The 24,821-nt window shown below is 38.0% G+C and overlaps 2 protein-coding genes across 4 annotated transcripts in view; both read left to right on the top strand.

Annotated features, from left to right (window-relative positions):
- The window catches only part of rasgrf2b (Ras protein-specific guanine nucleotide-releasing factor 2b), a 42,201-nt gene extending 32,610 nt beyond the window's left edge, over positions 1 to 9,591 (top strand). For all 3 annotated transcript variants that reach the window (XM_042219531.1, XM_014332599.2, XM_005919116.3), the window contains 12 exons: positions 442 to 564; positions 1,280 to 1,369; positions 1,786 to 1,892; positions 3,466 to 3,578; positions 3,756 to 3,816; positions 4,879 to 4,982; positions 5,261 to 5,345; positions 5,459 to 5,656; positions 6,018 to 6,097; positions 6,516 to 6,633; positions 6,726 to 6,794; positions 7,395 to 9,591. In XM_042219531.1, the coding sequence (XP_042075465.1) occupies positions 442 to 564; positions 1,280 to 1,369; positions 1,786 to 1,892; positions 3,466 to 3,578; positions 3,756 to 3,816; positions 4,879 to 4,982; positions 5,261 to 5,345; positions 5,459 to 5,656; positions 6,018 to 6,097; positions 6,516 to 6,633; positions 6,726 to 6,794; positions 7,395 to 7,487 (1,241 nt within the window). In that variant the 3' untranslated portion in view covers positions 7,488 to 9,591. The remainder of the gene's footprint in view (positions 1 to 441; positions 565 to 1,279; positions 1,370 to 1,785; positions 1,893 to 3,465; positions 3,579 to 3,755; positions 3,817 to 4,878; positions 4,983 to 5,260; positions 5,346 to 5,458; positions 5,657 to 6,017; positions 6,098 to 6,515; positions 6,634 to 6,725; positions 6,795 to 7,394) is intronic.
- Positions 9,592 to 16,342: 6,751 nt separating this feature from the next.
- Positions 16,343 to 24,362, top strand: LOC102304736 (creatine kinase U-type, mitochondrial). Its single transcript, XM_005919115.2, has 10 exons — positions 16,343 to 16,460; positions 19,347 to 19,509; positions 19,814 to 20,012; positions 20,086 to 20,181; positions 20,286 to 20,507; positions 20,620 to 20,705; positions 22,261 to 22,384; positions 22,636 to 22,770; positions 22,890 to 23,015; positions 24,095 to 24,362. Exons 2-10 carry the CDS (start codon positions 19,370 to 19,372, stop codon positions 24,209 to 24,211), a joined length of 1,245 nt encoding a protein of 414 aa, XP_005919177.1. The 5' UTR covers positions 16,343 to 16,460; positions 19,347 to 19,369; the 3' UTR covers positions 24,212 to 24,362.
- Positions 24,363 to 24,821: the final 459 nt, after the last annotated feature.

Below are 24,821 nucleotides of genomic sequence, written 5' to 3'. Positions count from 1 at the left end.
TCTATCTATCTATCTATCTATCTATCTATCTATCTATTATCTATCTATCTATCTATCTATCTATCTATCTATCTATCTATCTATCTATCTATCTATCTATCTATCTATTTATCTATCGTCTATCTATCTATCTATCTATCTATCTATCTATCTATCTATCTATCTATCTATCTATCTATCTATTTCAATCATCCTGTCTATATATATCTATCTCTATCTATCTATCATCTATCTGCAACACCCACACATAACACACACATAACACTATAAGAAGTACTATAACAGTTTCATCAAACTAACAGTAATGCCAGGCATGACCTCTATACTGAGTAATTTCTGTTAGTTTAGTTATAATGGGCCTCTTGTCCAGTAAAAAAAAAACACCCATTAGCATCATGGTCACCACCAGCAATCTTCAACTTTGCTTTTCCTTCTTTCTAGCTGTACTGGAGTCAGCGTCACTAGAGAAAATCATCCCAGAGTCTCCACAGAGCAGTGAAGCAGGAGATATGTCGCCGTGCCGCTCTCCTTCCACACCTCGACACCTTCGCTACAGACAGCCTGGTAAGAGGCCGCCTATGTGTGCAGGCTACTTTACAGAGCCACAGAGTTAGGCAGATATCTTTGACCCTATAGACTAACATCATACTAAAATACAAAACCCATACATCACACAGCAATATACATGTGTTTGTTAAAGTATTTGTGTTTAGCTTTGTCAGCATGATTTTTCTTGCAGTGGATCAAGTTCATTGACAGGCAGAATAACATTGAAGAAAGTCTATGCTGCAAGCAGAACATTTGATATTTTTATTGCATCTTTATTTCATCTTTATTTTTGTTTATTTTATCCATTCAAAAGTCACAAACCATATAATAAATTCATGTGTTGATAGCTGATGTTAAGAACATGTGACAGTATGTAGGCCTCACAAATGTCCACGGCCATTTCAGAGCCTTCCAATTTGGTATACTCCCTAATAACAAATAATCTTCTATTTACAGAGTATTTTTTGAATGTTTTACATGAATACTTTTTTGCCCTATACAAACAAGGTTGTACAGGAAAATTAAAAAAAAAAATTATGAAAAGAATAATTTTACTTTATAAAGGAAACAGTGATTATATTCAGGTAAAGCAATAAGACATAAAAGAAAAATCATTTCAGTCAATAGACATTGGAATCATATTTCATTATGTTAGATTGAAAGGAAAGTTAGCGTTTATGTTCACGCTGTTGTTGCCTTTGATGATAATTATGTGCTTGTGCACCTGCAGTCCAGCCAGGGGAGAACTCACGCTGCTCAGTCTCTCCAGCTTCAGCCTTCGCTATTGCCACAGCAGCAGCAGGACACGGTGCACCGCCAGGTACACACACACACACACACACACACACACACACACACACACACACAGTAAAAATGATTAAACAATTCATCCAGATCATAATTCTATTTGCAAAAGCTACCAGAAAAATCAAAAAGCAAATATAAAGAAAAAACAATGTAAAAGTGAATAATAACTCAAATGTAAAAACCAGAAGTATAATAACCCCGTGGTGGGCATAAAATAAAAACGTTATACGGTTAATTTTGTTTCTTTTTTTTAGTTATATATAGGTTTAATATTGTTAAAGCAGTAACATCTCTTGGGGGACAGGGTCAGTGGATAATCCATAACTCAGTTTCCATAATCATGAACCTTTAAAAAATAGCTCATGTGATGCTTTAATATTCAAAACTTTGAAATGCCTGCTTTTTGTTTGTTTTTGATTTTCCATCCAGTGTTTACTAACTCTGAAAGAACCTGTGATAAAGAGTTCATCATTCGCCGAGCTGCAACTAATAGAGTTCTCAATGTTCTGCGCCACTGGGTCTCCAAACATTCACAGGTCTGTCTGTACCCACCACTCTCTGTGCATGCTGTGTGTGTGTGTGTGTGTGTCTGTGTGTGTGTGGGTCCAGTGTTTTGCTGGGGTGATCAAGTCTGTGGTCTCATTAAAACAGGTGATTGATGCGTTCTCGCTCTGCTCCACTGCTCCCAGTTGATCGCGTAAACAGCAAACTGTGCACAAACACACACCAAATATTGTTTTAACTGGTCAGCTGGCTCAGCCTGCCTACTCTTGTGCTAAACAGCCAGCCTCTAATGAATTGAACATCAAGGTAATTGCCTGCCTCCCTGCAGAGATCTTTACACTCTAACTGCATCGATATGTTTTATGTATTTTTCTTCGATAAAACAAAATGCTGTGATGACAGTCCAGCTTTAGTCAGCTTATTAACACACAGGCCCGCACAGTGACATACACACATACAGACACCCACTTATTTTTTAGAGGCCAGAGAACAGAAAGAGCTTGTTAAAACTGACCTTTAAACAGGAGTTAAATTGAGGTAGGAGTAAAGCAGAAAATTGGAGGAGAGGAAAGTGAAAAGACTGTAAGAAATGAAAGAGGAACGGGGATTTGGAAGAAGTATTATGCCGCCGTGACTGATGATTGATCGGGTGATGCTTTTATTGTGTGGAGACTTGAGGCGATATTAATTACAAGAGTAGAATCACCTGTAGTTCAGGTAGTATGTGAAATTATAATATGTGAATAATATTCCTCAGTTTGTTAACAATATATCTACTGAGATTAATAATCATCTATTTAATCAGCTGTGCAGTGGTAGCTTTTTCTTTGGTATTTTAAAGTACCTTACACATCAGCTGAACAACAGACTTCATGAAATGTAATTGTCTTATTATGCAAGTTCTTAACTATGGGTACTTGTGCCTCTGGGAATACTTCTGCAAAATAGGTTGGTTAAAAAAATCTAAATTAAAAAATCTGAGTAAAAAAGCAAATGTATCTAGTGCTAAAAACCAGGTATCAAAAAAGCAGCAGTATTTAGAAGAATGAAATATAATTGGCTATAAATGGTTAAATGTACTAGTTACATGGCTGAAACATGTAGGTTCTGAGTAAAACAAATGAGTTTACCAAACTGACCTAAATCCTCCACAAGAAACACAGTAAAGAGCCTAAAGACCCAGCCTATAAATTGTTCTCATCCCAGTCTGGTCAAGCATCTGAAGGATGTACTGAAACGAGACCAATACAAAGAGCCTAAAACCACAAGAACCAGAACAAAAGCATCTTGGTGCCACAGGACAGAGGTCCCAATGATCAGAGCTATTCTGATGGAGGATGTGACAAACTGCTTTGTATATTACTAATAACAGAAAAGTACCCTGTATTATATCACCAACTAAAATGAAATATACCATGATAGAGGACATTTTTCCCACTTAGACTTTCCATTTAATCCAGTTGTGTTGTTTGTTTGTTTACTTCACTTCTCTTTATCTTCACTTCTCTGGTTAAGATTTTAGTTTGAATCAAAATCAGGCTTGTGTTACTGTTACCATTACTACCAAAGTCTGTATAATGTAAACATGTATTTGTTTGTGCTTAGGACTTTGAGATGAATGGGGACCTTAAGATGTCAGTGATCTGTCTCCTGGAGGAGGTGCTTAGAGATCCAGACCTTCTGCCTCAGGAGAGGAAAGCTACTGCGAACATACTAAAGTACAGCTGAAACTCAAATACATACAAAAACATGCTCTCGTACAAACAAGCAGCATGTTCACGAAGCACTTTGGCACCTTTGAATGACAAATATATGTCATCAAATAGTGTTGTTTTTAATTTTTAACACTCTCTTGTTCTAATACTTTTACTGTTCTCCTCTATTCTGTCTGATAGTGCGCTTTCTCAAGATGATCAGGAAGATGCCCAACTGAGAATAGAAGACATCTTACAGATGGTGAGAAAATGAAGCTTTTCCCTATTTTCTGTCATATATACAAACTTTTTCATCCTGGGTACTGATATTAACAATTCCTTTGAGCCAAAGTTCAAAATTCAGCTGCCCTAAACCCTCAGTATCTGTTCTTGGATCTATATCAAAGTGAGGAGCGGAGATCTCATCGATATGTTTATCCCAGGCAAACAGCTCTGGCTGTAGGCACAGCACTACCCACATGCTGTTCAAACTTTCTCATTGCCTTCAGAAGAAAGGTGATTTAAGGGGAGGGTGAAGAAAGCTAAATCAGATTGTTTTAGGCAGTAGATCAACAGTGGGCATCTTGACGAATGCCCACTATAAGATAAAAAAAAAAGATTTATTTTGAAATCTCAAGGTATTTTATTCAGTTAGCTTTAGTAGTGACTCTATAATATAGCGAGTTATAAATTTGCCTAAGATGCAAAAGGTCCTTATTCAAGACCAGGAGGAGACACCAGTCATTTTGGGGTTGTGTCAGAAAGGACATCCAGCATCCACATATTTGATGTGGATGCTGGATGTGGAGCTACCTGCTCTGGCAACCCAATAAGGGAGGAGCTTATTTAGCAAGCTTTAATCTATCTACTCTATCTCCAGTATAAAAAGAGAAAAAGTAATTTTCTACATAGCTTAAATGTCTTGTTTTGCAATACCTAATTTTATGGCTTTGTTCATGTAGTTACAAAGTATTACAAATTTCTGCGAAATACTTTCACAGTTATCACCACCTGTTGCACATGATGACAAAAAAAAAAATCACAAGCACTGACAATTTCCTAGATTGGATCGGTTATCTCTGGAAATCACAAACAAATAGACGTATTGGGTTTGTAAATTGTGAAAAGCGTCTGTTATAAGCTCTGGGCAGAAGGGGTAAATAGACTCTGTGCTGACAGTGATGCTACCCAGGGACTGTCAAATGTCATAAACCATATTTATCACAGCCTGTCTCTTTATTAGATATTTATATCTCACTATCTCGCTTCTGTTTGGGGTCATTTGTTTTTATGTCTTTGTCTCTGAATGTGTGTGTGTGTGTAGGCGGACTGCCCGAAGGCAGAGTGTTTTGAATCTCTCTCAGCGATGGAGCTGGCTGAACAGATCACTCTGCTGGATCACATCGTCTTCAGGAGCATCCCTTATGAGTCAGTCCTCTCATGAAACCCAGTCAGTCCTCTCATATGTGATCTGCATCAGGTCAAAGAGACATAAATCCCCTTTATGGGCACTGGGCATGCTTTTAGAAGGACATAAATGAAAACTAATGGTATTTTATTTCAACTTTAGAACTCCAAACATCAGAGAATAGATTTGCACTTGCTTACCATCTGATTTCAGAGGCATTAGAAAATGAAACTTATACTCTGCTATACTTGAGTGTGTGTGATCTCATTTGGGTATATCTCTGTCTTCCCTCTCGAAGAGAGTTCCTGGGCCAGGGATGGATGAAGGTCGATAAGACAGAAAGGACACCTTACATCATGAAAACGAGTCAGCACTTCAATGATGTAACTTCTTCCAATGTGTTTAAGCACCATTTTTTTTCCAGACTCTTCTGTAAAGATTCAGTACCTATAGCTCTTCATTAATACCATACTACTCTTTTCTTTTTCTTTTGAAGATGAGTAACCTGGTGGCATCGCAGATTATGACCCATACTGATGTGGGCTCAAGGGCCAACTCCATTGAGAAGTGGGTTGCTGTGGCAGACATATGTCGCTGTTTGAACAACTACAACGGAGTATTGGAAATCACATCCGCACTCAATCGAAGTGCTATCTACCGTTTGAAGAAGACCTGGGCTAAAGTCAGCAAACAGGTGGGGTAAATCCTGAACAACCCTCTCTGTATGCAAAACCTGAAATACTTGTTTAAAGATCTAAAGTGTATAAACGCTTAATCTCATCGTGAAGCACTAGAAAAAAACATCTTTTGTCCAAAATGTTTACAAATGGGAATTCTTTCATTGGCACTGATACTGTACCATTAGAGGGCTTCAGAGAAGAGACGAGTGCTTAATCGCACTTAATGTTAATAGCGGTAAGGTTTATTGTCTGCTCTTTACTTAATCCTGATAACATTCAGCAGACAGGCTGCCTGCAATGCTATTCATGGCTGGAGAAAGCTTCAAATCTTGCCATTTTAGATCATTATAAATGCCTGTTTGTGATCTTTTCCAGACTAAAGCCCTGATGGACAAACTGCAGAAGATTGTGTCCTCAGAAGGACGATTTAAAAATCTGAGGGAGACGCTGAAAAAGTGAGACTTTGCATTTGTTTTTAAAATACCATCATATGTAAGAAAAAGCGCAGCACAATGGTGCAGTGGTTAGCACTGTTGGCTCACAGCAAGAAGGCCCTGGGTTTGAATCCGTCATCTGGCCGAGGCCTTTCAGTGGCTTCGGCTTTATTCTTTAGTGGGTTAGATTATATGGTGATTTCAAATTTCCCATAGGTGTGAATGTGGGAGGGAATGGTTGCCTGTCTCTCTGTGTTAGCCCTGCATCACACTGGCGACCTGTACCCTGCCTCTTGCTGTATGATAGCTGGGATACACTCCGACAACCCTGATAGGGATAAGCAGGAGAGAATAGATGGACAGACGTATCAAAAAATGAGTTTTTATGGACTTGGAAGCAAGTTGATTTGTATACTATTCTTTAACTCTCTCATTCCAGTTGCAACCCTCCTTGTGTGCCATATTTGGGAATGTATCTAACAGACTTGGCCTTTATAGAAGAGGGAACACCAAATTTTACAGAGGAGGGTCTTGTTAACTTCTCCAAAATGAGGATGGTAAGCGTGTGTAAATAAATGCACTGGAAGCAGATCATCTTGAGGTGCACGCTGTTAAGTCAGTATTAAGATAAATTCCATATTTTATTCAGATATCTCACATCATCAGAGAGATCCGACAGTTCCAGCAGACGCCGTACAGAATAGAGCATCAGCCCAAGGTACTTTTATTTTTCATTTTTATCTGTACTACCTTTCTTTATCTAAAGATCAAAAACATCACAAGGCATTATTTCATTTAGACGACATGCAATTATTATTACTTAAACAATATAATCAAAGGGCAGGATAACATTTAAACTGTCAAAAAGCTTCTAAAATAATAAAAGAAAACTAGTCTGAAGAAGTGAGGTTTGAGAGTGGTTTTAAGGAATTAGTTTTGCTTGGTTTGACTGCACAGATTATTCTTGGATGTGCTTGTCGTGGCTCTTGTTCTGAGAGGATTACTGAAAATCCCTTTGATATATGGGTAGTCTTTTTTTTTTTAAAGAATGCATGGAACAATAGAAACCATCCCAAATTGCCCAGTCTCCTGTTTTTGCTCTAATGTACTCATCTTTCAAACAGGTATTAGTTGGACCAACCAGAAAACAGATTACTTTAATGAATAGCTTATTTGCAAAATCCTATTGGTGTATTTCCTGTGAGATCATCTTATAGTCAAAATCACATCAATCTTTAATTGAAAATAAATAATTGAAGCTGTAGCCGTAAAGATGTTTTAATTATCATGCCTGTAATCCATATTTGATTATAACCAGGTGACCCAATACCTTCTGGATAAGACTCTGATCATGGATGAGGATACACTTTACGATCTCTCCCTGAAGATAGAGCCCAGGCTTCCCGCCTGAGTTAGAGCTGTTTGTGGCCTGTGGGAGCCTGCTGAACCTGGACCCCCAAAAGGGCAAAACGCCCACGTGATCTCATCAATCAAGAGAAAGTTGGAAGAAGAATTTTCAGAGCAACTTGGAAATAGAATGAGATTTGGTCTAAGGAGACAGATATCGATGCATGCGGTCAGTTGAACATGTTTGAGAGCTTTACAAGAGAAAGGGGAATATAAGAATGAGAAATGCACCTGTAAGGTTGTAAGACAGCTCGTCTTCGAGGGGAAAGAGAGGTTGCATTGTATGAAGGTTTTGAGGAAATTGTATGTCATAGTCTGGTGCACATGGCATCACACTTCCTGAGGCAGCCTGAGAGTGCAGGACAGGGTGAGAGAGAGGAGTTAATGGATGTAACAGAGATGTAGCATATACAGATAGTGTGACAGAGAGGTGTTTGAGCTTACGTCTCTGTACTATTGTCTGTGTTCTTTTGCCTGTGCATTTTCCGTGCCATGTCCTGTGGAGCAAGACCCCTAAAATGCTTTCTGTCATGAAGGTCACTGCATAAAACTTGCATGAATTCAGCTTGGGATGTAACTGTCTAAATTGCCTTCATTCTGACCCCTGATCCTCTGCTTAGCATGCACCGCTTTTGCCAGGGTGACTTCTTAAGCCATTATGCATCCTCAGTGGGCTGAATGCGTCAAAAGCCTTTAAACCTTCACATATAATGCAGAAAGATGAAAACGAAACACAAAATGTGATATATTTTAATGAATTTAGATTTTTCCCTTGTTAAGCAATTAATTCTATATTTATTTGTGATTGCTTAATTTGGTTGACTTTTTTTTAAAGAACATATGAATGATTAAAATTAAAACATTTATTCAGTGCCTTCCACTAGTGCAGGTCAATCTCCCACATTCCCAAATTGAAAATTTGCAAGCACAAAGTTTTATATAAATTCAAATTTAAAATATTAAAATTTTATTTAAAATTAAGACTGTAATTTTACCCATTCATTTCCTTTTTTTTTAAGATCAGACGTGTCATTTAGACTAAACAGTAGCATGTCAGTGTAATGTAGTAAAGCCATTGCAGCATCCAATGAGCATATATCTCCCTCTACTGTTTAAATATTATTATAACCTCTGCTAACACAAAGCTTTGCAGCATGTGTGTGCAATTTGTTTGTTTTTTTGGCATTTATTGACTGTCAGCTGGGCTAGTGGGTGTCATCAGGCCTCTATGTGTAACTGGGGCGACTACAGTCTAAACTGGGACAGTACACAGTGCACTCCCTGAGATGTAGCTTTGCTTGATTGAAAGGGTGATCGTTATTTACCATGCTATTTATTTCAGATGCTGTATTTATATTATTTTTTGTATATAGTGACTTTACACAAATTGTACGATTGAAGAAGAAATAATTGGAATTGTTATGCTGTGAATACTGATTTTATTGTTGTTGTTGGGTTTTTTTCTTTGTCTCTGGTTTTCATGTTGAATTTTAATTTTGCATCGGAGGCTCTTGTATAGGAAAAAAAAATCTGTTCAACTTTATTCTAAAAAAATGCCTTTTGAAGGTTAAAAAATGTAGCACTTCAATAATCAGACATTGTTTTCTGTATTAATGATATGATAAGTATAATTGTCCTGCATGCACACAACAGCTGCATGTTGTGCATGTCTGACTGGACGCTTCCTTTACCTTCTTCCTCTGCTTCTCTATAATAATATCGTCTCTGTAGCTGTCAGGAAAAAAAAGAAAGGTATAAAAACAATACTTTGTCCATCGAATCAGGCACGTTTGTCTCTTAGTGTACCTCACAAAGTTAAGCCTCTTGGCTGTGTCTTCTGCAAAACTAGCTGTTGTTATGCAGTAGCAGTGTTGCAACTTTTCTCACAGAACAATAACCTTATTCAAAATCAATTAGAGGAAATGTTTCAGACTTTGCTCTTGGGAAAACTTGCCCTTTTTCACTGCATCTGTAATTCTGAGTGTCTGTTTCACATTAAAAGTGTGGGAATACAGTATGCTATGTTTGTATTGTAATATTATCTTTGTGTTTATTTGTTTGCATTTTCATGTGTGGGTGCAGGGGAAATAAATTCAACATGCCTTATACGTTTGCATATTTCTTTGGAGTCCTTAGTAAGAATTTCAGTAATATTACCACTAATGCTGAATCCACTTCAGCTCCTTTCAATAATGCATCAAAAAATATCACTAAAATATTGTGGCCAAACTTTGTAAAACCAGACACCAGAAATAGATTTTAATTCCAAAAAAAGTTGGAGACACTGAGTAAAATGTAAGTAAACGTAGAATGCAGTAGCTTGCAAATTTCAAACTCATTGTTATGCACAGAAAAAAATGTAAACAAAAATTTCATGAAAAATATTAGCTCATTTTGAATTTCATGGTAGCATCATGTCTCAAAAAAGTTTGGATGGGGCAGCAAAAGTCTGGAAAAGTAAGTGATTCTAAAAAGAAACAGCTGAAAGGACATTGCTGCTAACTAGGTTAACTGGCAACAGGCCATTAACATCGAAAGAGCATCTTAGGCAGAGCTTCTCAGAAGTCAAGATGGGCAGAAGTTCTCCAACCTACAAAATACTGCATCTAAAAAACTGTACATGTAATATATTATGTACAGAATTTTTCTGCCGTTGATCCAGGTTCAGATCACCAGTCCTCCCTTACACTAGCCACCTCCTCCAGCTGATCCAGGTGGACACTGAAGCATTCCCAATTTAGCTGACAGACATAATCTCTCCAGCTCCCTTTCTTCTGTCCTGGGGCCTCTTCCTGGTAGCTGAACCACCTCAAGTTGCTCCTTTCACTGTGCAGTGAGTAGTGAAAGGAGCAACTTGTAGTGGCTTTACTATGAGCACCTTCTGACTGACAGAGGTCCTCATTCTATACCTACACCAGAGTCCAGTCACCCTTTGAATATTATTCTATAATGTTGAGTCTGGCTATAGAATAATGTTCTTCAATGAAAGAACTATTCTGGGAATCTTCAAAAATCTCTGTGCACAAGGAACAAGGCTAAAATCAATATTGGATCCCTGTGATACACAGCATTACAAACAGGCATGAGTCTGTCATGGCAATCACTGCACTGCACTTCCAGAAGTTAATGTCTGAACACAGTTCCCTTGTGCCATCCACAAATAAAGGTTAAAGCTTCATCATGCAAAGAGGAGGCTGTGTGTGAACAAGATCCAGAAATGGTACCATCATTTCTGGGCCAAAGGTCATTGGAAATTAACTGAGGCAATATGGAAAACTGGTTTGTGGTCAGATGGATTGAAATTTTAAATTGTGTTTTGAAAAAAATTTACTGTGTCCTTCAGACTCATATTTTAGCAAAAACAATGCTAAACCACATACTGCATCTATCATAACAGCATGGCTGAACTGGCCCAACTGCAGTCAGACCCTTCACCAAATAAAAACACATAATGAATCAAAAATATGGCAAAGCATACCCAGGACTGTTGAGCAGCTGGAATCCAACAAGAAGGGAACAACATTCCTCACCCCCAAAAGCCCAGCAACTGGTCTCCTCAGTTCCCAGATGTTTACAAGAATAGGGGATGCTACATAAAAGTAAACATGACTGACTTTTTTCCCCAGCTGTGTTGTGGCCATCAAATTCAAAATGATCTAATTTTCTTCTTAAAATTGTATATTTTCTCAATATAAATATCTGACATGTTTTTTTTCCATTATGAATCAAATATGAGTTTATGAGATTTGCAAATCATTGCATTATGTTTTTATTTACATTTTACACAGCATCCCAACTCTTTTGAAATTGGGGTTGTGCATATCGAATGTGACAGTGCTTTTCAAATAATGAATAATTAAGTAATTTAAAATGTTGCAGATTCACATTTGAAGCATTGTAATAACAATCAACACGATATTTGAAAGTCTAAATCTCTATCCTTGTTGTCTGGAGATATTTCATGCAGATCTTGGGATATTTGCAGAGAGTAGGACCTTGAATTTTATTAAGATGCCCCTCTGTATAATTAATTTGCTCCAAGCCACTTTTTATTTTGATTGTTAGGGATACAAGAATGTGCAAAGCATGCTATGAATTTCTATTCGGATATGCTTCAGGCTGCATTGCTGCTTCTGATGAAGAGTGCTCTATCTTGGGACTAGTGCTGAAAACAACAAGTACAGTTCATGCATACAGTATTCTACGTTGGCCTATAAAACCTGCTTACATGTGCGTAGTCCTTTGTGAAAGAGTAACCAGGCAGCTCCGAGGCAAACATACTCAGTGCACTGCATGGAGGATGGTATTTTAAGAGCATAACGTTTTTTTCCCCAACTGCTTTTTTCCTTTCACTTTTTCACAAAATTACAAAGTACTACTGACTGCTTTGCACTGATGTTCAGAGTGGTGCGCAAATGAAACACTCTCATCCACTGTAACACGACATTATATTTTAGGAAAAAAGTATACTTCTTGCCACCTACAAATAAAGTGCTACAAGTTCTATATGTCAGTGAAACAACTGTAATCACTATATCTGCCTCATAAATGACAGGTTCTGACTCTGAATGATGACCCATGACTGTGGTTGTCCTGCCACCATGTGGTCACAACTGATTTTGCGTCTTTATCCACCAGTACACACATCCATCAGCCACAGCTCTGGACACTCAAGCATGGGCTCAACAAGACCATCAAAGGTAAAAGATGTATTATCTGCCCCTTTAGTACACTTATAAATCTTATAAACTGGTAAATGACTAACTCTTTTTAATATCTATTTTTGTCGATTTAGCCTAAAATACGGATCTTATGGTGATCTGCAATTCTACACTGGCTGTGGAGGTGAGGAAGAATAGTGAACAGAACAATGCAATAAATGAATGAATCGTTAAATATGTATGTTAGTCCAAAGTGCTTTGAGTGGTCTGCAAGAATAGAATAAGTGCTATATAAATACCAGTCCATTATATTCAGTTTAATTGTGGGTGACATATTTAATTCTATGTAGTGATTGTATGCTTCATGGACACGTATTATGTAGTGGTTAATAATTGTCTTAGATATTCTGAAATTAACAAGTATCAAACTAGAAAGCGGTGGCTGCAGCTCAGGAGATAGAGCAGGACATCTACTAATTGGAAGGTTTTGGTCTGATTCCTGACCGCTCCAGTCTGCATGCCAAATATCCTTGGAGAACACACAAACCCCAAGTTGCTCATCCATACTTGTGTGTGAATGTTAGATAGGAAGCTGTTAACTCTTTCATACATGAATTATGACAACAACCAGGATACTTTTCTTAAGTATTTTTATTCACCTTCAGGCATGAAAATATTAATAAAAATACTTAGGAAAAGAATCCTGATTGCGGTTGTCATAATTCATGCATGACAGGGTTAAAAAAACAATAATTACAATGAAACACGTCATACATCTATCCATCCATCCATCCATCCATTTTCTTCCGCTTATCCGGGTCGCGGGGGCAGCAGCCAAAGCAGCCTGTGCTCTGTTCCAGTAGCTCAGGAACAGAGCGGGAGGGAGAGAGGGAGAAAGAGAGCCAGGGACAACAACATCACATTAGAAAGGTATAGTGATCATCCACAACTACTTTCAGTTGCAGATGATAAAGGATTCAGAAAGTTTATTCATGCAGGACAAAAAACGTGCATCTTCTTTTTGTTTTCATATTTTAATTTAGATTTAATTGTGTTGTGGTTTGCAGTGTTTTGTATTGTTTCACTTTAAATTTGTTTAAAAGGAAAACGCTGAAAATTTAAATAGTTAAAAGTTTAAAATGTAAATAGTTTTTTTTTGTATTATATGATTTATTTATTTTATTTTATGTGGAGTGAATAAATAAAAGTATATTTACGGTGGGCCCTAGAGACAAAGCATGTACACATACAAACCCCGAAACACGTCCAAACTCCAAAACACGTAAAAAAACACAACAGCAGTGCTCCAGGATGCTAGGGGGCAGTGTCGAGCTTTTGTTACCTAGTGGCTACACAAGCCAGGAAGTACCAACGACTGGATTTGGTGTGTGGTAGTAACAGGTAAATGTACTTTTTTAAAAAATTTTTATTATTTGAATATATATGAGTAACTGTGTATAAATACACAAACAATACACATATGCTTTCAATTGTGTAATTTAAGTGATCTAGGTAGCTGTTTTGGAAGTTCAGTTAACTCTAGGAATGTGTTTTGGAGTTTGTACATGCTTTGGAGATATTTATATGTAAACATATATAAATAAAACCACAGGGTTTTCTTTCACATTAGTAATTCCTTTTGTGCATAATTTCATATTGTTGTTAATAATAAATTAATTAAAGCAACAAAACAACCTGAAGAGCCGGTTGGGAGCCGAAAGAGCCGGTTCTCTAAAAAGAGGCGGAAATCCCATCGCTAGTGAGCAGGAGGACAATTCAATTCAATTCAATTTTATTTGTATAACGCCAAATCACAACAAAAGTCGCCTCAAGGCGCTTTATGAGAAAAACCCAACAATCATATGACCCCCTATGACCAAGCACTTTGGCGACAGTGGGAAGGAAAAACTCCCTTTTAACAGGAAGAAACCTCCGGCAGAACCAGGCTCAGGGAGGGGCGGCCATCTGCTGCGACCAGTTGGGGTGAGAGAAGGAAAACAGGATAAAGACAGGCAGAGGCAAGAGAGGCAGAGATTAATAACAGGTATGATTCGATGCAGAGAGGTCTATTAACACATAGTGAGTGAGAAAGGTGACTGGAAAGGAAAAACTCAATGCATCATGGGAATCCCCGGCAGCCTACGTCTATTGCAGCATAAGTAAGAGAGGATTCAGGGTCACCTGGTCCAGCCCTAACTATATGCTTTAGTAAAAAGGAAAGTTTTAAGCCTAATCTTAAAAGTAGAGATAGTGTCTGCCTCCCGAATCCAAACTGGAAGCTGGTTCCACAGAAGAGGGGCCTGAAAACTGAAGGCTCTCCCTCCCATTCTACTTTTAAATACTCTAGGAACAACAAGTAGGCCTGCAGAGCGAGAGCAAAGTGCTCTAATAGGGTGATATGGTACTACAAGGTCATTAAGATATGATGGGGCCTGATTATTTAAGACCTTGTATGTGAGGAGCAGGATTTTGAATTCAATTCTGGATTTAACAGGAAGCCAATGAAGGGAAGCCAAAACAGGAGAAATCTGCTCTCTCTTTCTAGTCCCTGTCAGTACTCTTGCTGCAGCATTTTGGATTAGCTGAAGACTTTTCAGCGAGTTTTTAGGACATCCCGATAATAATGTATTACAGTAGTCCACCCTGGAAGTAATAAATGCATGAACTAGTTTTTCAGCATTACTAAGAGACAGTATATTTCTAATTTTAGAGATGTTGCGCAAATGGAAGAAAGCAGTCTTACATATTTGTTTATTATGGAGGACCATGGTCTCATACATCTATAGTAACGTTAAACAACCAGTGGGTGGCAGTGTAGGGAGTGACACATCAGTGTCCAATGTTGTGGTTTATGTGCAAGTATACCATCAACACTGACACAAATACAAGAAAACAGCCTTTGAATAGCTATCCACTGTAGTGACCACTGTGCGTGAAAGGGTTAAACACAGAAAAAAAGTCAATGGGTGAATGAGGTATGCAAGTGCTCAGGTAGAGTAGTAAAAGGGCAGTGAGCACCTAATATCTACATTTGAAGAAATAACAGACATAGAGAGGAAATGCTTTAATCAATCAGTGATTGTTTTTGGTTTACCCAGCAAGTTAACATATCAAAGTGAAATTTAAATATCAAAAGGAAATATTTTTCAATTGTTAGAGGAAAAAAATCTAGCAGTGCTGAAAAGGAGCAGAAACAGAGCGATTCAGGCCTGAAAAAAACAGAGTGAACAAGAAAAATGGCATGTTGTGTATCTCAGACAAGTTGAGCTAGTGATAAAGTCATCATTCATACTGTTGTTGAGGGGATGTGGCAAGTTGTTAGTGTGGGATCTACTATCAGTTTTTAGTGTGGATAAACAGACTGAGGGAGGGCAGCAGCTTTAGGTTGTAAGCAGTTGTCTCTCAGCGGGCATTTTACAGCAGATCAGCCAACACAACTCCTGTTTTTGAGGGACAGATGGATGACAGTTGAAGTTTATGACAACACTGTGACAATTTGTAACGCCGAAAGAGAAGGGAACTGAATTTGGAGAGACAATCGCTATGTAATGATGAATATGTAGTCTAAAAGGTTTAACAGAAATGGGTCTTTGACCGTATATTTGACTAAGCCATCCAAGTACTTTTATTGTACAATGGCAAATGTTTGCTTTTGCCACACGTAAAATAACAACAACAAAGCTGGACTTTAAATTAAGTAATGCAAAACGCCAGTGAGCATCACCAGGAAATGCTAGAGCATTTTGAGGACGTGCAGATATCCAACCACACAGGTGAAATGTCCGTGCCCCAGTTTTCAATCAGTCCTATAGGCTAAATATTCCTTTTGTACTTTGTCTTACACGTGGCAAACATGCCTTTCAGTGCCAGAATGAACACATTTATAACAACAATAGTAAATATGATTAACAAAAAATCCAAAGCAAATTGTTTTGATTGTATATTAAATGTATAGAGCAACCTGACAGCTATATTTCAGCAGAAGCAGACTACAGCTGATTGATTAGCCTGCTTTTGTTATTCATGTGCATGAGGGATGGTGCAAATTTCAGCTTTGCATGGAAGACTAGGTGAGTTTTTATGTATACGTGAAAGCACCCATGGCTGGTGTAAAGAGGCAGGCAGACAGACATGATGACTGACAGCAGAAAGAGGATTTTCAGTCTGTTGCCTAGTGAGAGGCTAATCCTGAGCCAGTGGCCCCGTCTTCCTCTGATCCCATCCCTGTTCTTCTGTCTGCTCTCACTCTGCAGGTTGAGCTTCGTTGGACTGAGCTGCAGGATCTTCTGCTACCTCCACTCTTCAGCTATCAAAAGGTAAGTAATTGATTCTGCCTCCAGAATTCACATTCTGAATTTTTTTTGGCTCCTTTCCTCATTTATGTTTCCTGTTTGCTCATGCACCTCACTTGGAAAAGTGCAGTAGCTCTCACATTCATTAACAGACTATTTTATGGATCACATGATTTTTTTTCAGTTCAGTTTGATACATTTTTGATGTATTTTTATTATTCTATAATAGAAATACTTTGATTATCTTTGTTTGATATAAAAAAAAATTCCAATCCTTTTACCTTAAATTATTATTTACACCACACAGTATAGTCTACACACAGCCACTTGCATTAAGACCACTTAAGCTGCCCTCTATTCCCAGCCATCTGCTACTATTCTGCTTAAATGTTATTCTTTGTCAAACAGCCAGCAATGTCTCCTGCACCTACATTTACTTTATATTTCTTTATTTAAAAAAAATCTGCAAATAAGTCAGATAACCATTTGTAGACTTAGCAGTATGTCTTTATCAAGGGTCAAAAGGTGCAGGTGCCTCCCACTCTACTTACTATGCACTCCCTGAGAGAAATCCCTTTAATCCAACTTTTCTCCTTGACTTTAACGTGGCCTTAAAGACCTTTACTCCACTTCTTGGTCTTTCTTGGGTTTCTTGAAGAATGTCTGGTTTCTTTCTATATGTTTTCTTCTGTTTGTCCTGTGCAAGCTTGGCCTGTTTGAGAAAGAATCATGTGTTTTCCACGGATGAGCCGAACTCTAAGCTGGCAGTTTAGCTTAACTTCACTAACTTACTATCAGTCTGTGTGCGTGAGAGAGAGAAAATGATATGATTTGTGACTCCTAATTTCAGACAAGAAAAGAAATTCACTTTTGTAATATAGGTAATCTGCAACAATACAGTAATATCACATCTAGTTCTCTAATATTGTGTTAATGTGTGTTGTATATATATAATGCTATAAATAATTTTTAACCCATCATATTTTTAATTTAAAGTATCTTAAAAATACATAAAAATAAAATAAACTGTGCTTCTTTGCAAGCTCTGATTAGCAGACTGAGGAGTCTTGCAAGCAACTACGAAAAACATTATTAGGCAATTATTAATATGGTCAAGGCACCCAATCACAAATCACCTGATCACCTGAGCCAGTGACTCTCTTTGGGTGACCAATCAGAACTGCTGTATGCTTCACCAGTAATCCCATCACACAGACTGCAGGCGTATCTGTTACTTAAGCAGTTCATAGCTTAAGGCTATTAGTGGTTTTGTCTGAGTATGTACTCACGAAGAGCGAATATGTGTTAAGACGTCTTAATTTAATATGTAAACTTTAAGGGATTGCTGAACTTTGTGACAGCATGCAGAAAAATACGACGAGCTTCAGTCTGCAGCACAGACTTGTACAAATTATTAAAGCAAATATTCTGCTCAGCTGTGGAGGTAACTACTTTTTCTGCTCTCCTCTCGGTGCTGTCTGGTTTAACAATCTGATTCCCAATTATCCGCTTTCCCTGAATGCCACCTGTGACCTTCAGGAAGGATGCCTGTAAAGTTCAGCTTTCGTTAATAGTGATGGGATTTCCGGCTCTTTTTAGAGAACCGGCTCTTTCGGCTCCCAACCGGGTCTTCAGGTTGTTTTGTTGCTTTAATTTATTTATTATTAACAACAATATGAAATTATGCACAAAAGGAATTACTAATGTAAAAGAAAACCCTGTGGTTTTATTTATATATGTTTATATATAAATATATACAAAGCATGTACAAACTCCAAAACACATTTCTAGCGTTAACTGAACTTCCAAAACAGAGCTACCTAGATCACTTAAATTACACAATTGAAAGCATATGTGTATTGTTTGTGTATTTATACACAGTCACTCATATATATTCAAATTTTAAAAAAAAGTACATTTACCTGTTACTACCACACACCAAATCCAGTCGTTGGTACTTCCTGGCTTGTGTAGCCACTAGGTAACAAAAGCTCGACACTGCCCCCTAGCATCGTGGAGCACTTCTGTTGTGTTTTTTACGTGCTTCTGGGTTTTTGCGTGTTTTGGAGTTTGTACATGCTTTGTCTCTAGGGCCCACCGTAAATATACTTTTATTTATTCACTCCACATAAAATGTAATAAATAAATCATATAATACAAAAACCACCTGTTTACATTTCAACTTTTAACTATTTAAATTTTCAGCGTTTTCCTTTTAAACAAATTTAAAGTGAAACAATACAAAACACTGCAAACCACAACACAATTAAATCTAAATATGAAAATATATGGAAACAAAAAGATGCACATATGGGCCTGCATGAATAAACTTTCTGAATCCTTTATCATCTGCAACTGAAAATAGTTGTGGATGATCACTATGATCACTATACCTTTCTAATGTGATGTTGTTGTCCCTGGCTCTCTTTCTCTCTCTCTCCCTCCTGCTCTGTTCCTGTGGTACTGCGAGTGTAACTACCGCCCCTCCCCCCTCTTCCCAGCGCAAAGCATAAGGCTTGCGTGCGGAGTGAAGCGGAAAAAAAGTGCGAGAGAGAGGGTGAGATAAAGAAAAAAAATCCACAGGAGCCGGCTCACGTCGTTCACTTCAAAGAGGCGGCTCTAAGAGCAGTTTCGTTCGCGACTGACACATCACTATTCGTTAAATGAGAAACTCAGCGTGCTGTATGGTAGTGCATGAAAGACATGGCCTGAAACAGTCCAGTGAGATTGTAACCATTACATTACATTCATTATGGATTTTAATACTCAACTGCAGTACATTCCTACACAAACACAACTTCACGTTTCTTAATCCGCCAGACTGAAAATTGGAATTTTACTATCCAGGGCCAATAAATTACAATTTAGAAGTTCTCGAAGAGTAACCTTTGTCATCTGCACTTTTACCAGATAACAACTGAGACCTCACAAGCATGGCGAGCTCTTTCACCCGTGTGATTTCTGGCCGTAACACGGCAGTGATGTTGGCCATGGGAGCTGGCACGCTGACATCCGGATACCTACTCAGTGACAACATGGAAGCTGCTGAGAGGAGAAGGCTCTATCCACCCAGGTACTTGAAAATGAGTGTATATGTGTGTATTGGTGTCATAAAGTGAAGGGAGATCAAACTGAGAGTTGTCTAGCTAACTGGTCAATCAAGTTATTGCATGAATCCAGGCCTACATTGCAGGATCACTTGGCAAAACTTTCTTTGAATTACAGCAGAAAAGCAGATAGCAAAAAGACTGTTTTTCCCCAATACAACCAAAGCACCACGACAAGTAATTTATTTCAAACAATATTTAGATGGTTACAAGCCTGGCTATGAAAATTATTTATTTGTATAAACATTGATTTTTGTTAACTTTTTACAGTGCTGATTTCCCTGACCTGAGGAAACACAACAACTGCATGGCCTCGGCCTTGACCCCAGGGATCTATGCACGTCTGAGTGATAAGACAACACCCAACAACTGGACCCTGGACCAGTGCATCCAGACTGGAGTGGACAACCCTGGACACCCCTTTATTAAGACTGTGGGAATGGTGGCTGGGGATGAGGAGACCTATGAGGTATGCGTTCAGATTTGCACCATGTTGATGTGGCTTCCATCTGAATAAAATGATTCATTTTTATTTTAATCAGGTGTTTGCTGAGCTTTTTGACCCTGTTATTAAGGATAGACACAATGGCTATGACCCTCGTACAATGAAGCACCCGACTGACCTGGACGCTTCCAAGGTTATACTTTCTTCTGTTCTCTGCATCACATCATCTTGAGCATCCATGAGTCCGTGTATTAACTCTTACATGCCTAACATAACCTAAAGCTTTGTCGTCCTCAGATCACCTCAGGATTTTTTGATGAGCGCTACGTGTTGTCATCTCGTGTTCGTACCGGTCGCAGCATCCGTGGACTGAGCCTCCCCCCTGCATGCACGCGCTCCGAGCGCCGTGAAGTGGAGCGTGTGGTTGTGACGGCTCTGGCTGGCCTGAAGGGAGACCTTTCTGGTCGATATTACAGCTTGGGAGATATGACTGAAAGAGAGCAGCAACAGCTTATTGATGTTAGTGAAGATTTACACATTTTTAGAAGCAAGGTTTATTTTTCTTTTTGTCTTGATTTCTTTTGCTATCTAATGTCCCCGTGGTTCCTGTGTCCCCATACTGGCCAATCAGGAGCACTTCCTGTTTGATAAGCCTGTGTCACCTCTGCTCACGGCAGCTGGGATGGCCAGAGATTGGCCTGATGCTCGTGGGATCTGGTAAGACTAGGAGTACAGTCAGACTAGAAGGAATATAGTGGTTTTGTAGCTCAGTGACCTAGAAATCTAGATTTTGGAGATATTCGAGTTAGAGATTTACTGAAGAATAGTATCCACTTGTTTGACACGTCCAGCTTCCAGGGTGCACTCTGCATTAATGATAACTCAGTTTGCTTCCTGCAGCTTCTCGGTGTCTGTGTGCTCTTCAAGAGGACAAGTTGATTAGAGAATGCACAACAGGTGTCCCAGTTACTCAAACTAAACTATTCCCACAACACTCTGCCCCACATCCCCCCTGGAGCTGAGCTAAAATCTCAACCAACCACACATGCATTGCAATTCTAAATTCTTTTCATCACTGATTTCAACATGTTATTTGCTGACGTACCACTTTGTTAATTATAACAGATTGATTTGGTGATACTGTCTAACATCAGGCACCATTAGGTATTAGCTGTCACTTTAAGAAAATTGCCAAATTCTGACAAAAGCATATAGCTTACTTTTAAGGGATAATATCCTGAGGAAAGCAAAGGATTTTAAGTAATATTATGTAATTTTCCAGAGATAATACAATATAAAATGTCAGTGGTTATATAACTATTTATGCATTTTGGGCGTGAACCAGTGAGAGAGAGGCTCCATCAGTACACTATGATCAAACACTGGACACATGATATGTGATGTTATCCTGTTATATGTCCTTTAGTAAATAATTTTTTAGTTACAACATACATAAAACACTTAACATTTATTGCAGAAAATCAATGAGAAGCAAGTAATCCATCAAAGAAAATAAGAGAAAACTAAAGAAGATATATCTAAGAGAAAGAATTAGCTAAAAGAGAAAAATAGTGGTAAGTGAGACAGTGTAACTTTTTGATAAATCAAAGAATAAAAATGATATAAATAGTAAAAGGCGCCACTTTAGTTTTAAGGAAATAAGAAATTTACTTAAAAAACCCAGCACAGACACTGAATTTTTATTTATTTATTAAGTCTGTTGTGAACAAATGATTAAAATGAGTCAGTCTGTGTCATCTATTTTAACTATTCAATTAACTGTAGTTTGTCTCCAGTGAATGAAATGTCAGCTTTCTGGTAGCATAAGTCCTAGTATTGGCTGATTTTTTTAATGTGTAAATTTTCCATCTTGCCACCTTATTTCTGCTACTCTTTTTCCAGGATTTGTTTTCATTCATAAACATAAAGTTTATAATACATGTTTGTTAGTATTCTTAGACCTGTACTAGTAGCTCCAATAAAATCAAAATCAGTCACTTAAAGTCGAGACTTAAAACCATATTATGCTTTTCAGAGCACATTTTTTTTAAAAAACTCAAAGCATCTTTACTTGCATCTCTCCTCGTCCTTTACAAACCTTAACACCATTTCCTTTTTTAAGAATGTTATTTTTCTCCCTCACATATGCTTTTTTAATTGTTCTTATGTTGAATGTGACTGAAACTGATTCACTTATATGCCCTGGTGCCTTCACAAGAAAATATAAATATAGTTTTGAACTGGAGTTGAATCCTTTTTTCTTGACACGCAGGCACAACAATGAGAAGAACTTCTTGATCTGGATCAATGAAGAGGATCACACAAGGGTCATATCCATGGAGAAGGGAGGAAACATGAAAAGAGTGTTTGAAAGATTCTGCAGAGGGCTGAAGCAGGTATACACATCTCTTTATCTTTGAGTTATCGTTGGTCCGGCGTGAATTTTTCAAGTGAAATGTTTATCTATTAATTCAATTTATCACAGTCTTTTTGTCATTTCTGCCTACAAGACTGTGAGTCTATAAACTAATCTTTAGCAGAGTGACCAAAAATCAAGAAACAAAGACTCAGATTAATTCAGATCTTCGAACTAAGATTTTAGTTCAGAGATCTGATCTAAGATCTGAGTATTTATTTTAACTTCTAGGTTGAGCATCTAATTCAGGAGAGAGGATGGGAGTTCATGTGGAATGAGCGTCTGGGCTATATCCTCACCTGCCCCTCAAATCTTGGCACGGGACTCCGGGCTGGTGTGCATATTCGTCTGCCTCTCCTCAGTAAGGTAATTCATGAATCATAATGACAGTTCATCTCACGTTAACTCCAAACACATGCACGTGATGTCACGTATTCTTCGTGTATCTGACAGTAACTTGAATTTGTTTGGTGTTTATGATCTAGGATGCTCGCTTCAAAAAGATCCTGGATAATCTGAGACTACAGAAGAGAGGCACGGGAGGTGTTGACACAGCCGCTACCGGAGATACCTTTGACATCTCTAACCTTGACCGTCTGGGCAAGTCAGAGGTAAATCCTCAGGGAATGAAGACAACAGCTAAAGAAAGTAAAGCTCAAAAGTGAACAGCAGGCAGAGAGAAACAGAGTCAGATGGAGGAGAGCAGACATTTGTAGCACAGCAGGTGTAAGCTTTGAATAACTGTACCCCATGCTGTTCTTTAATCTGTAATCCAGGCAGGGGTGTGCCAGTGAAGGTTAAATGGCTGCTTTTTCCTGAGCAGAATGTCTTTGCAGGCTTTGGCAAATGCTGTGAAAGGACCTTAGTGTTTAAGTTCAGGGATATAGTGGGGTGCTGTGGTTACTTCCATTTGGGCCAAACGGGGCAAAGTTTGTAAATGGCCTCAGGGGAAGCCCCTGCCTGACGAGGGTAATCTCAGGAGGCACAAGTGTAAAGGTTTAAGTTAAATTTGCCAGAGTGTCACATGAGCCTTTGCAATGCAGTTAATGCTAACCAGGTGTGTACTGGTGTTGGAGGGGTTAATAGCAAAGAATGGCAATCAACAAAACACACAGTATCTTAGCTGAACTTCAAGAAAAAGTTCAAGAAAAAGCTAAGATCCATTTTATTTTGTTTGTTTGATATTAACGCCATCACAGACTTTGTTTGATCCAGCTCAGCTTAATATTGCAATGCTTTTATTTCTTATTTCTTTTGTGCAGTGTACACAAATTATAACCTCACAAGTACATACATTGGTGGTGTTGTTTTTCTGGTATTTCACTTAATAAGTTAGAACTAGTTTAAAGGTCAACAAATAAATACTATGATTGTGTTTGTAACTCCAGACTCTCGCCATATGTTATATGGAATCAGTTAAAAAGGACTGATTTAAAAAATAAATGCTTTATGGTTTTTTTTATCCAACCAAATAACAAAAAACAATTTCATTTATTTCATGTCTTTCAACTTGTGAAAAGAGCTACTCTTTGACATCAGTACTTGTAACATTCAGTTATATCCAATAGAGTTTCAGGATCAGATGCATGTAGCGATGAACCGCTGAGTTACAGTTAAAGGCAACCTTTATAATAACTTTGTACATGCTCATAATAAAATATTGTTGACACTGGCTACGTTGCATTCACAGGTTGAGCTGGTGCAGTTAGTGATTGATGGTGTTAACTACCTTATTGAATGTGAGAAGAGGCTGGAGAGGGGGCAGGACATCAAGATCCCGTCCCCGGTTCCTCAGTTCAGGAAGTAAGAATCACCTCGACTGGGCGGTGGGCATCCTCCGATCACTGATCATTTAACTAATGTTTATTGCATGTATAACACTGTACTAACTTACATGCAAAATAAATTCATTACATGTACATGACTTCTAAAACTAATAAACTCCAATGATGAATTAAGTTTTGTGTTACTGGTTGGTGCTTTTACAACTTTGGTGGTATTAACAGCCTTTTAGACGGTAACTGCAAAAGAGGTAACTTGTGAACAAAGGAAAATTATTTACTCAGCATTGTTTATAGTTTGACTCCATTCAGTTTCAGAGACCTTAATTTACTTCTTTTGCCTGTACTGACTTTCTGAGAGCTTGCCTTTGTAATGTGCACCCATATAACAGAAATTAAAAAGTCTAACACCAAAACTGATGCTAATAAAAACTATATTAAAAGCAAACATTTACAAACAATAAAAACTTAACTGAAACAAGCAAACCTGCTCTGAAAACAGCAATAAAATAGCACTTTTTATACATTAATTCAATACTTTTATTGTTATATCTGAAGATTATTGGTGTTTGTTAATCACATCTTATTAATATCATATATATGTATCTATAATGTAATAAGACATGCTCCTAATTT

This window comes from Haplochromis burtoni, unplaced genomic scaffold (genome assembly GCF_018398535.1).
Source record: "Haplochromis burtoni strain Fernald_Lab_line unplaced genomic scaffold, NCSU_Asbu1 Contig_34, whole genome shotgun sequence".
NCBI lineage: Eukaryota > Metazoa > Chordata > Actinopteri > Cichliformes > Cichlidae > Haplochromis > Haplochromis burtoni.
Note: the sequence above shows the minus strand (reverse complement) of the source record. Positions and strands in the feature narration are given on the sequence as shown.

Coding starts and splice junctions, on each gene's coding strand:
- LOC102304736 (XM_005919115.2), top strand. CDS start 19,370: ATGGCGAGCTCTTTCACCCGTGTGATTTCTGGCCGTAACACGGCAGTG. Junction 20,706..22,260: donor CCTGATGCTCGTGGGATCTG/GTAAGACTAGGA, acceptor CTTGACACGCAG/GCACAACAATGAGAAGAACT. Junction 22,771..22,889: donor GTCTGCCTCTCCTCAGTAAG/GTAATTCATGAA, acceptor TTTATGATCTAG/GATGCTCGCTTCAAAAAGAT.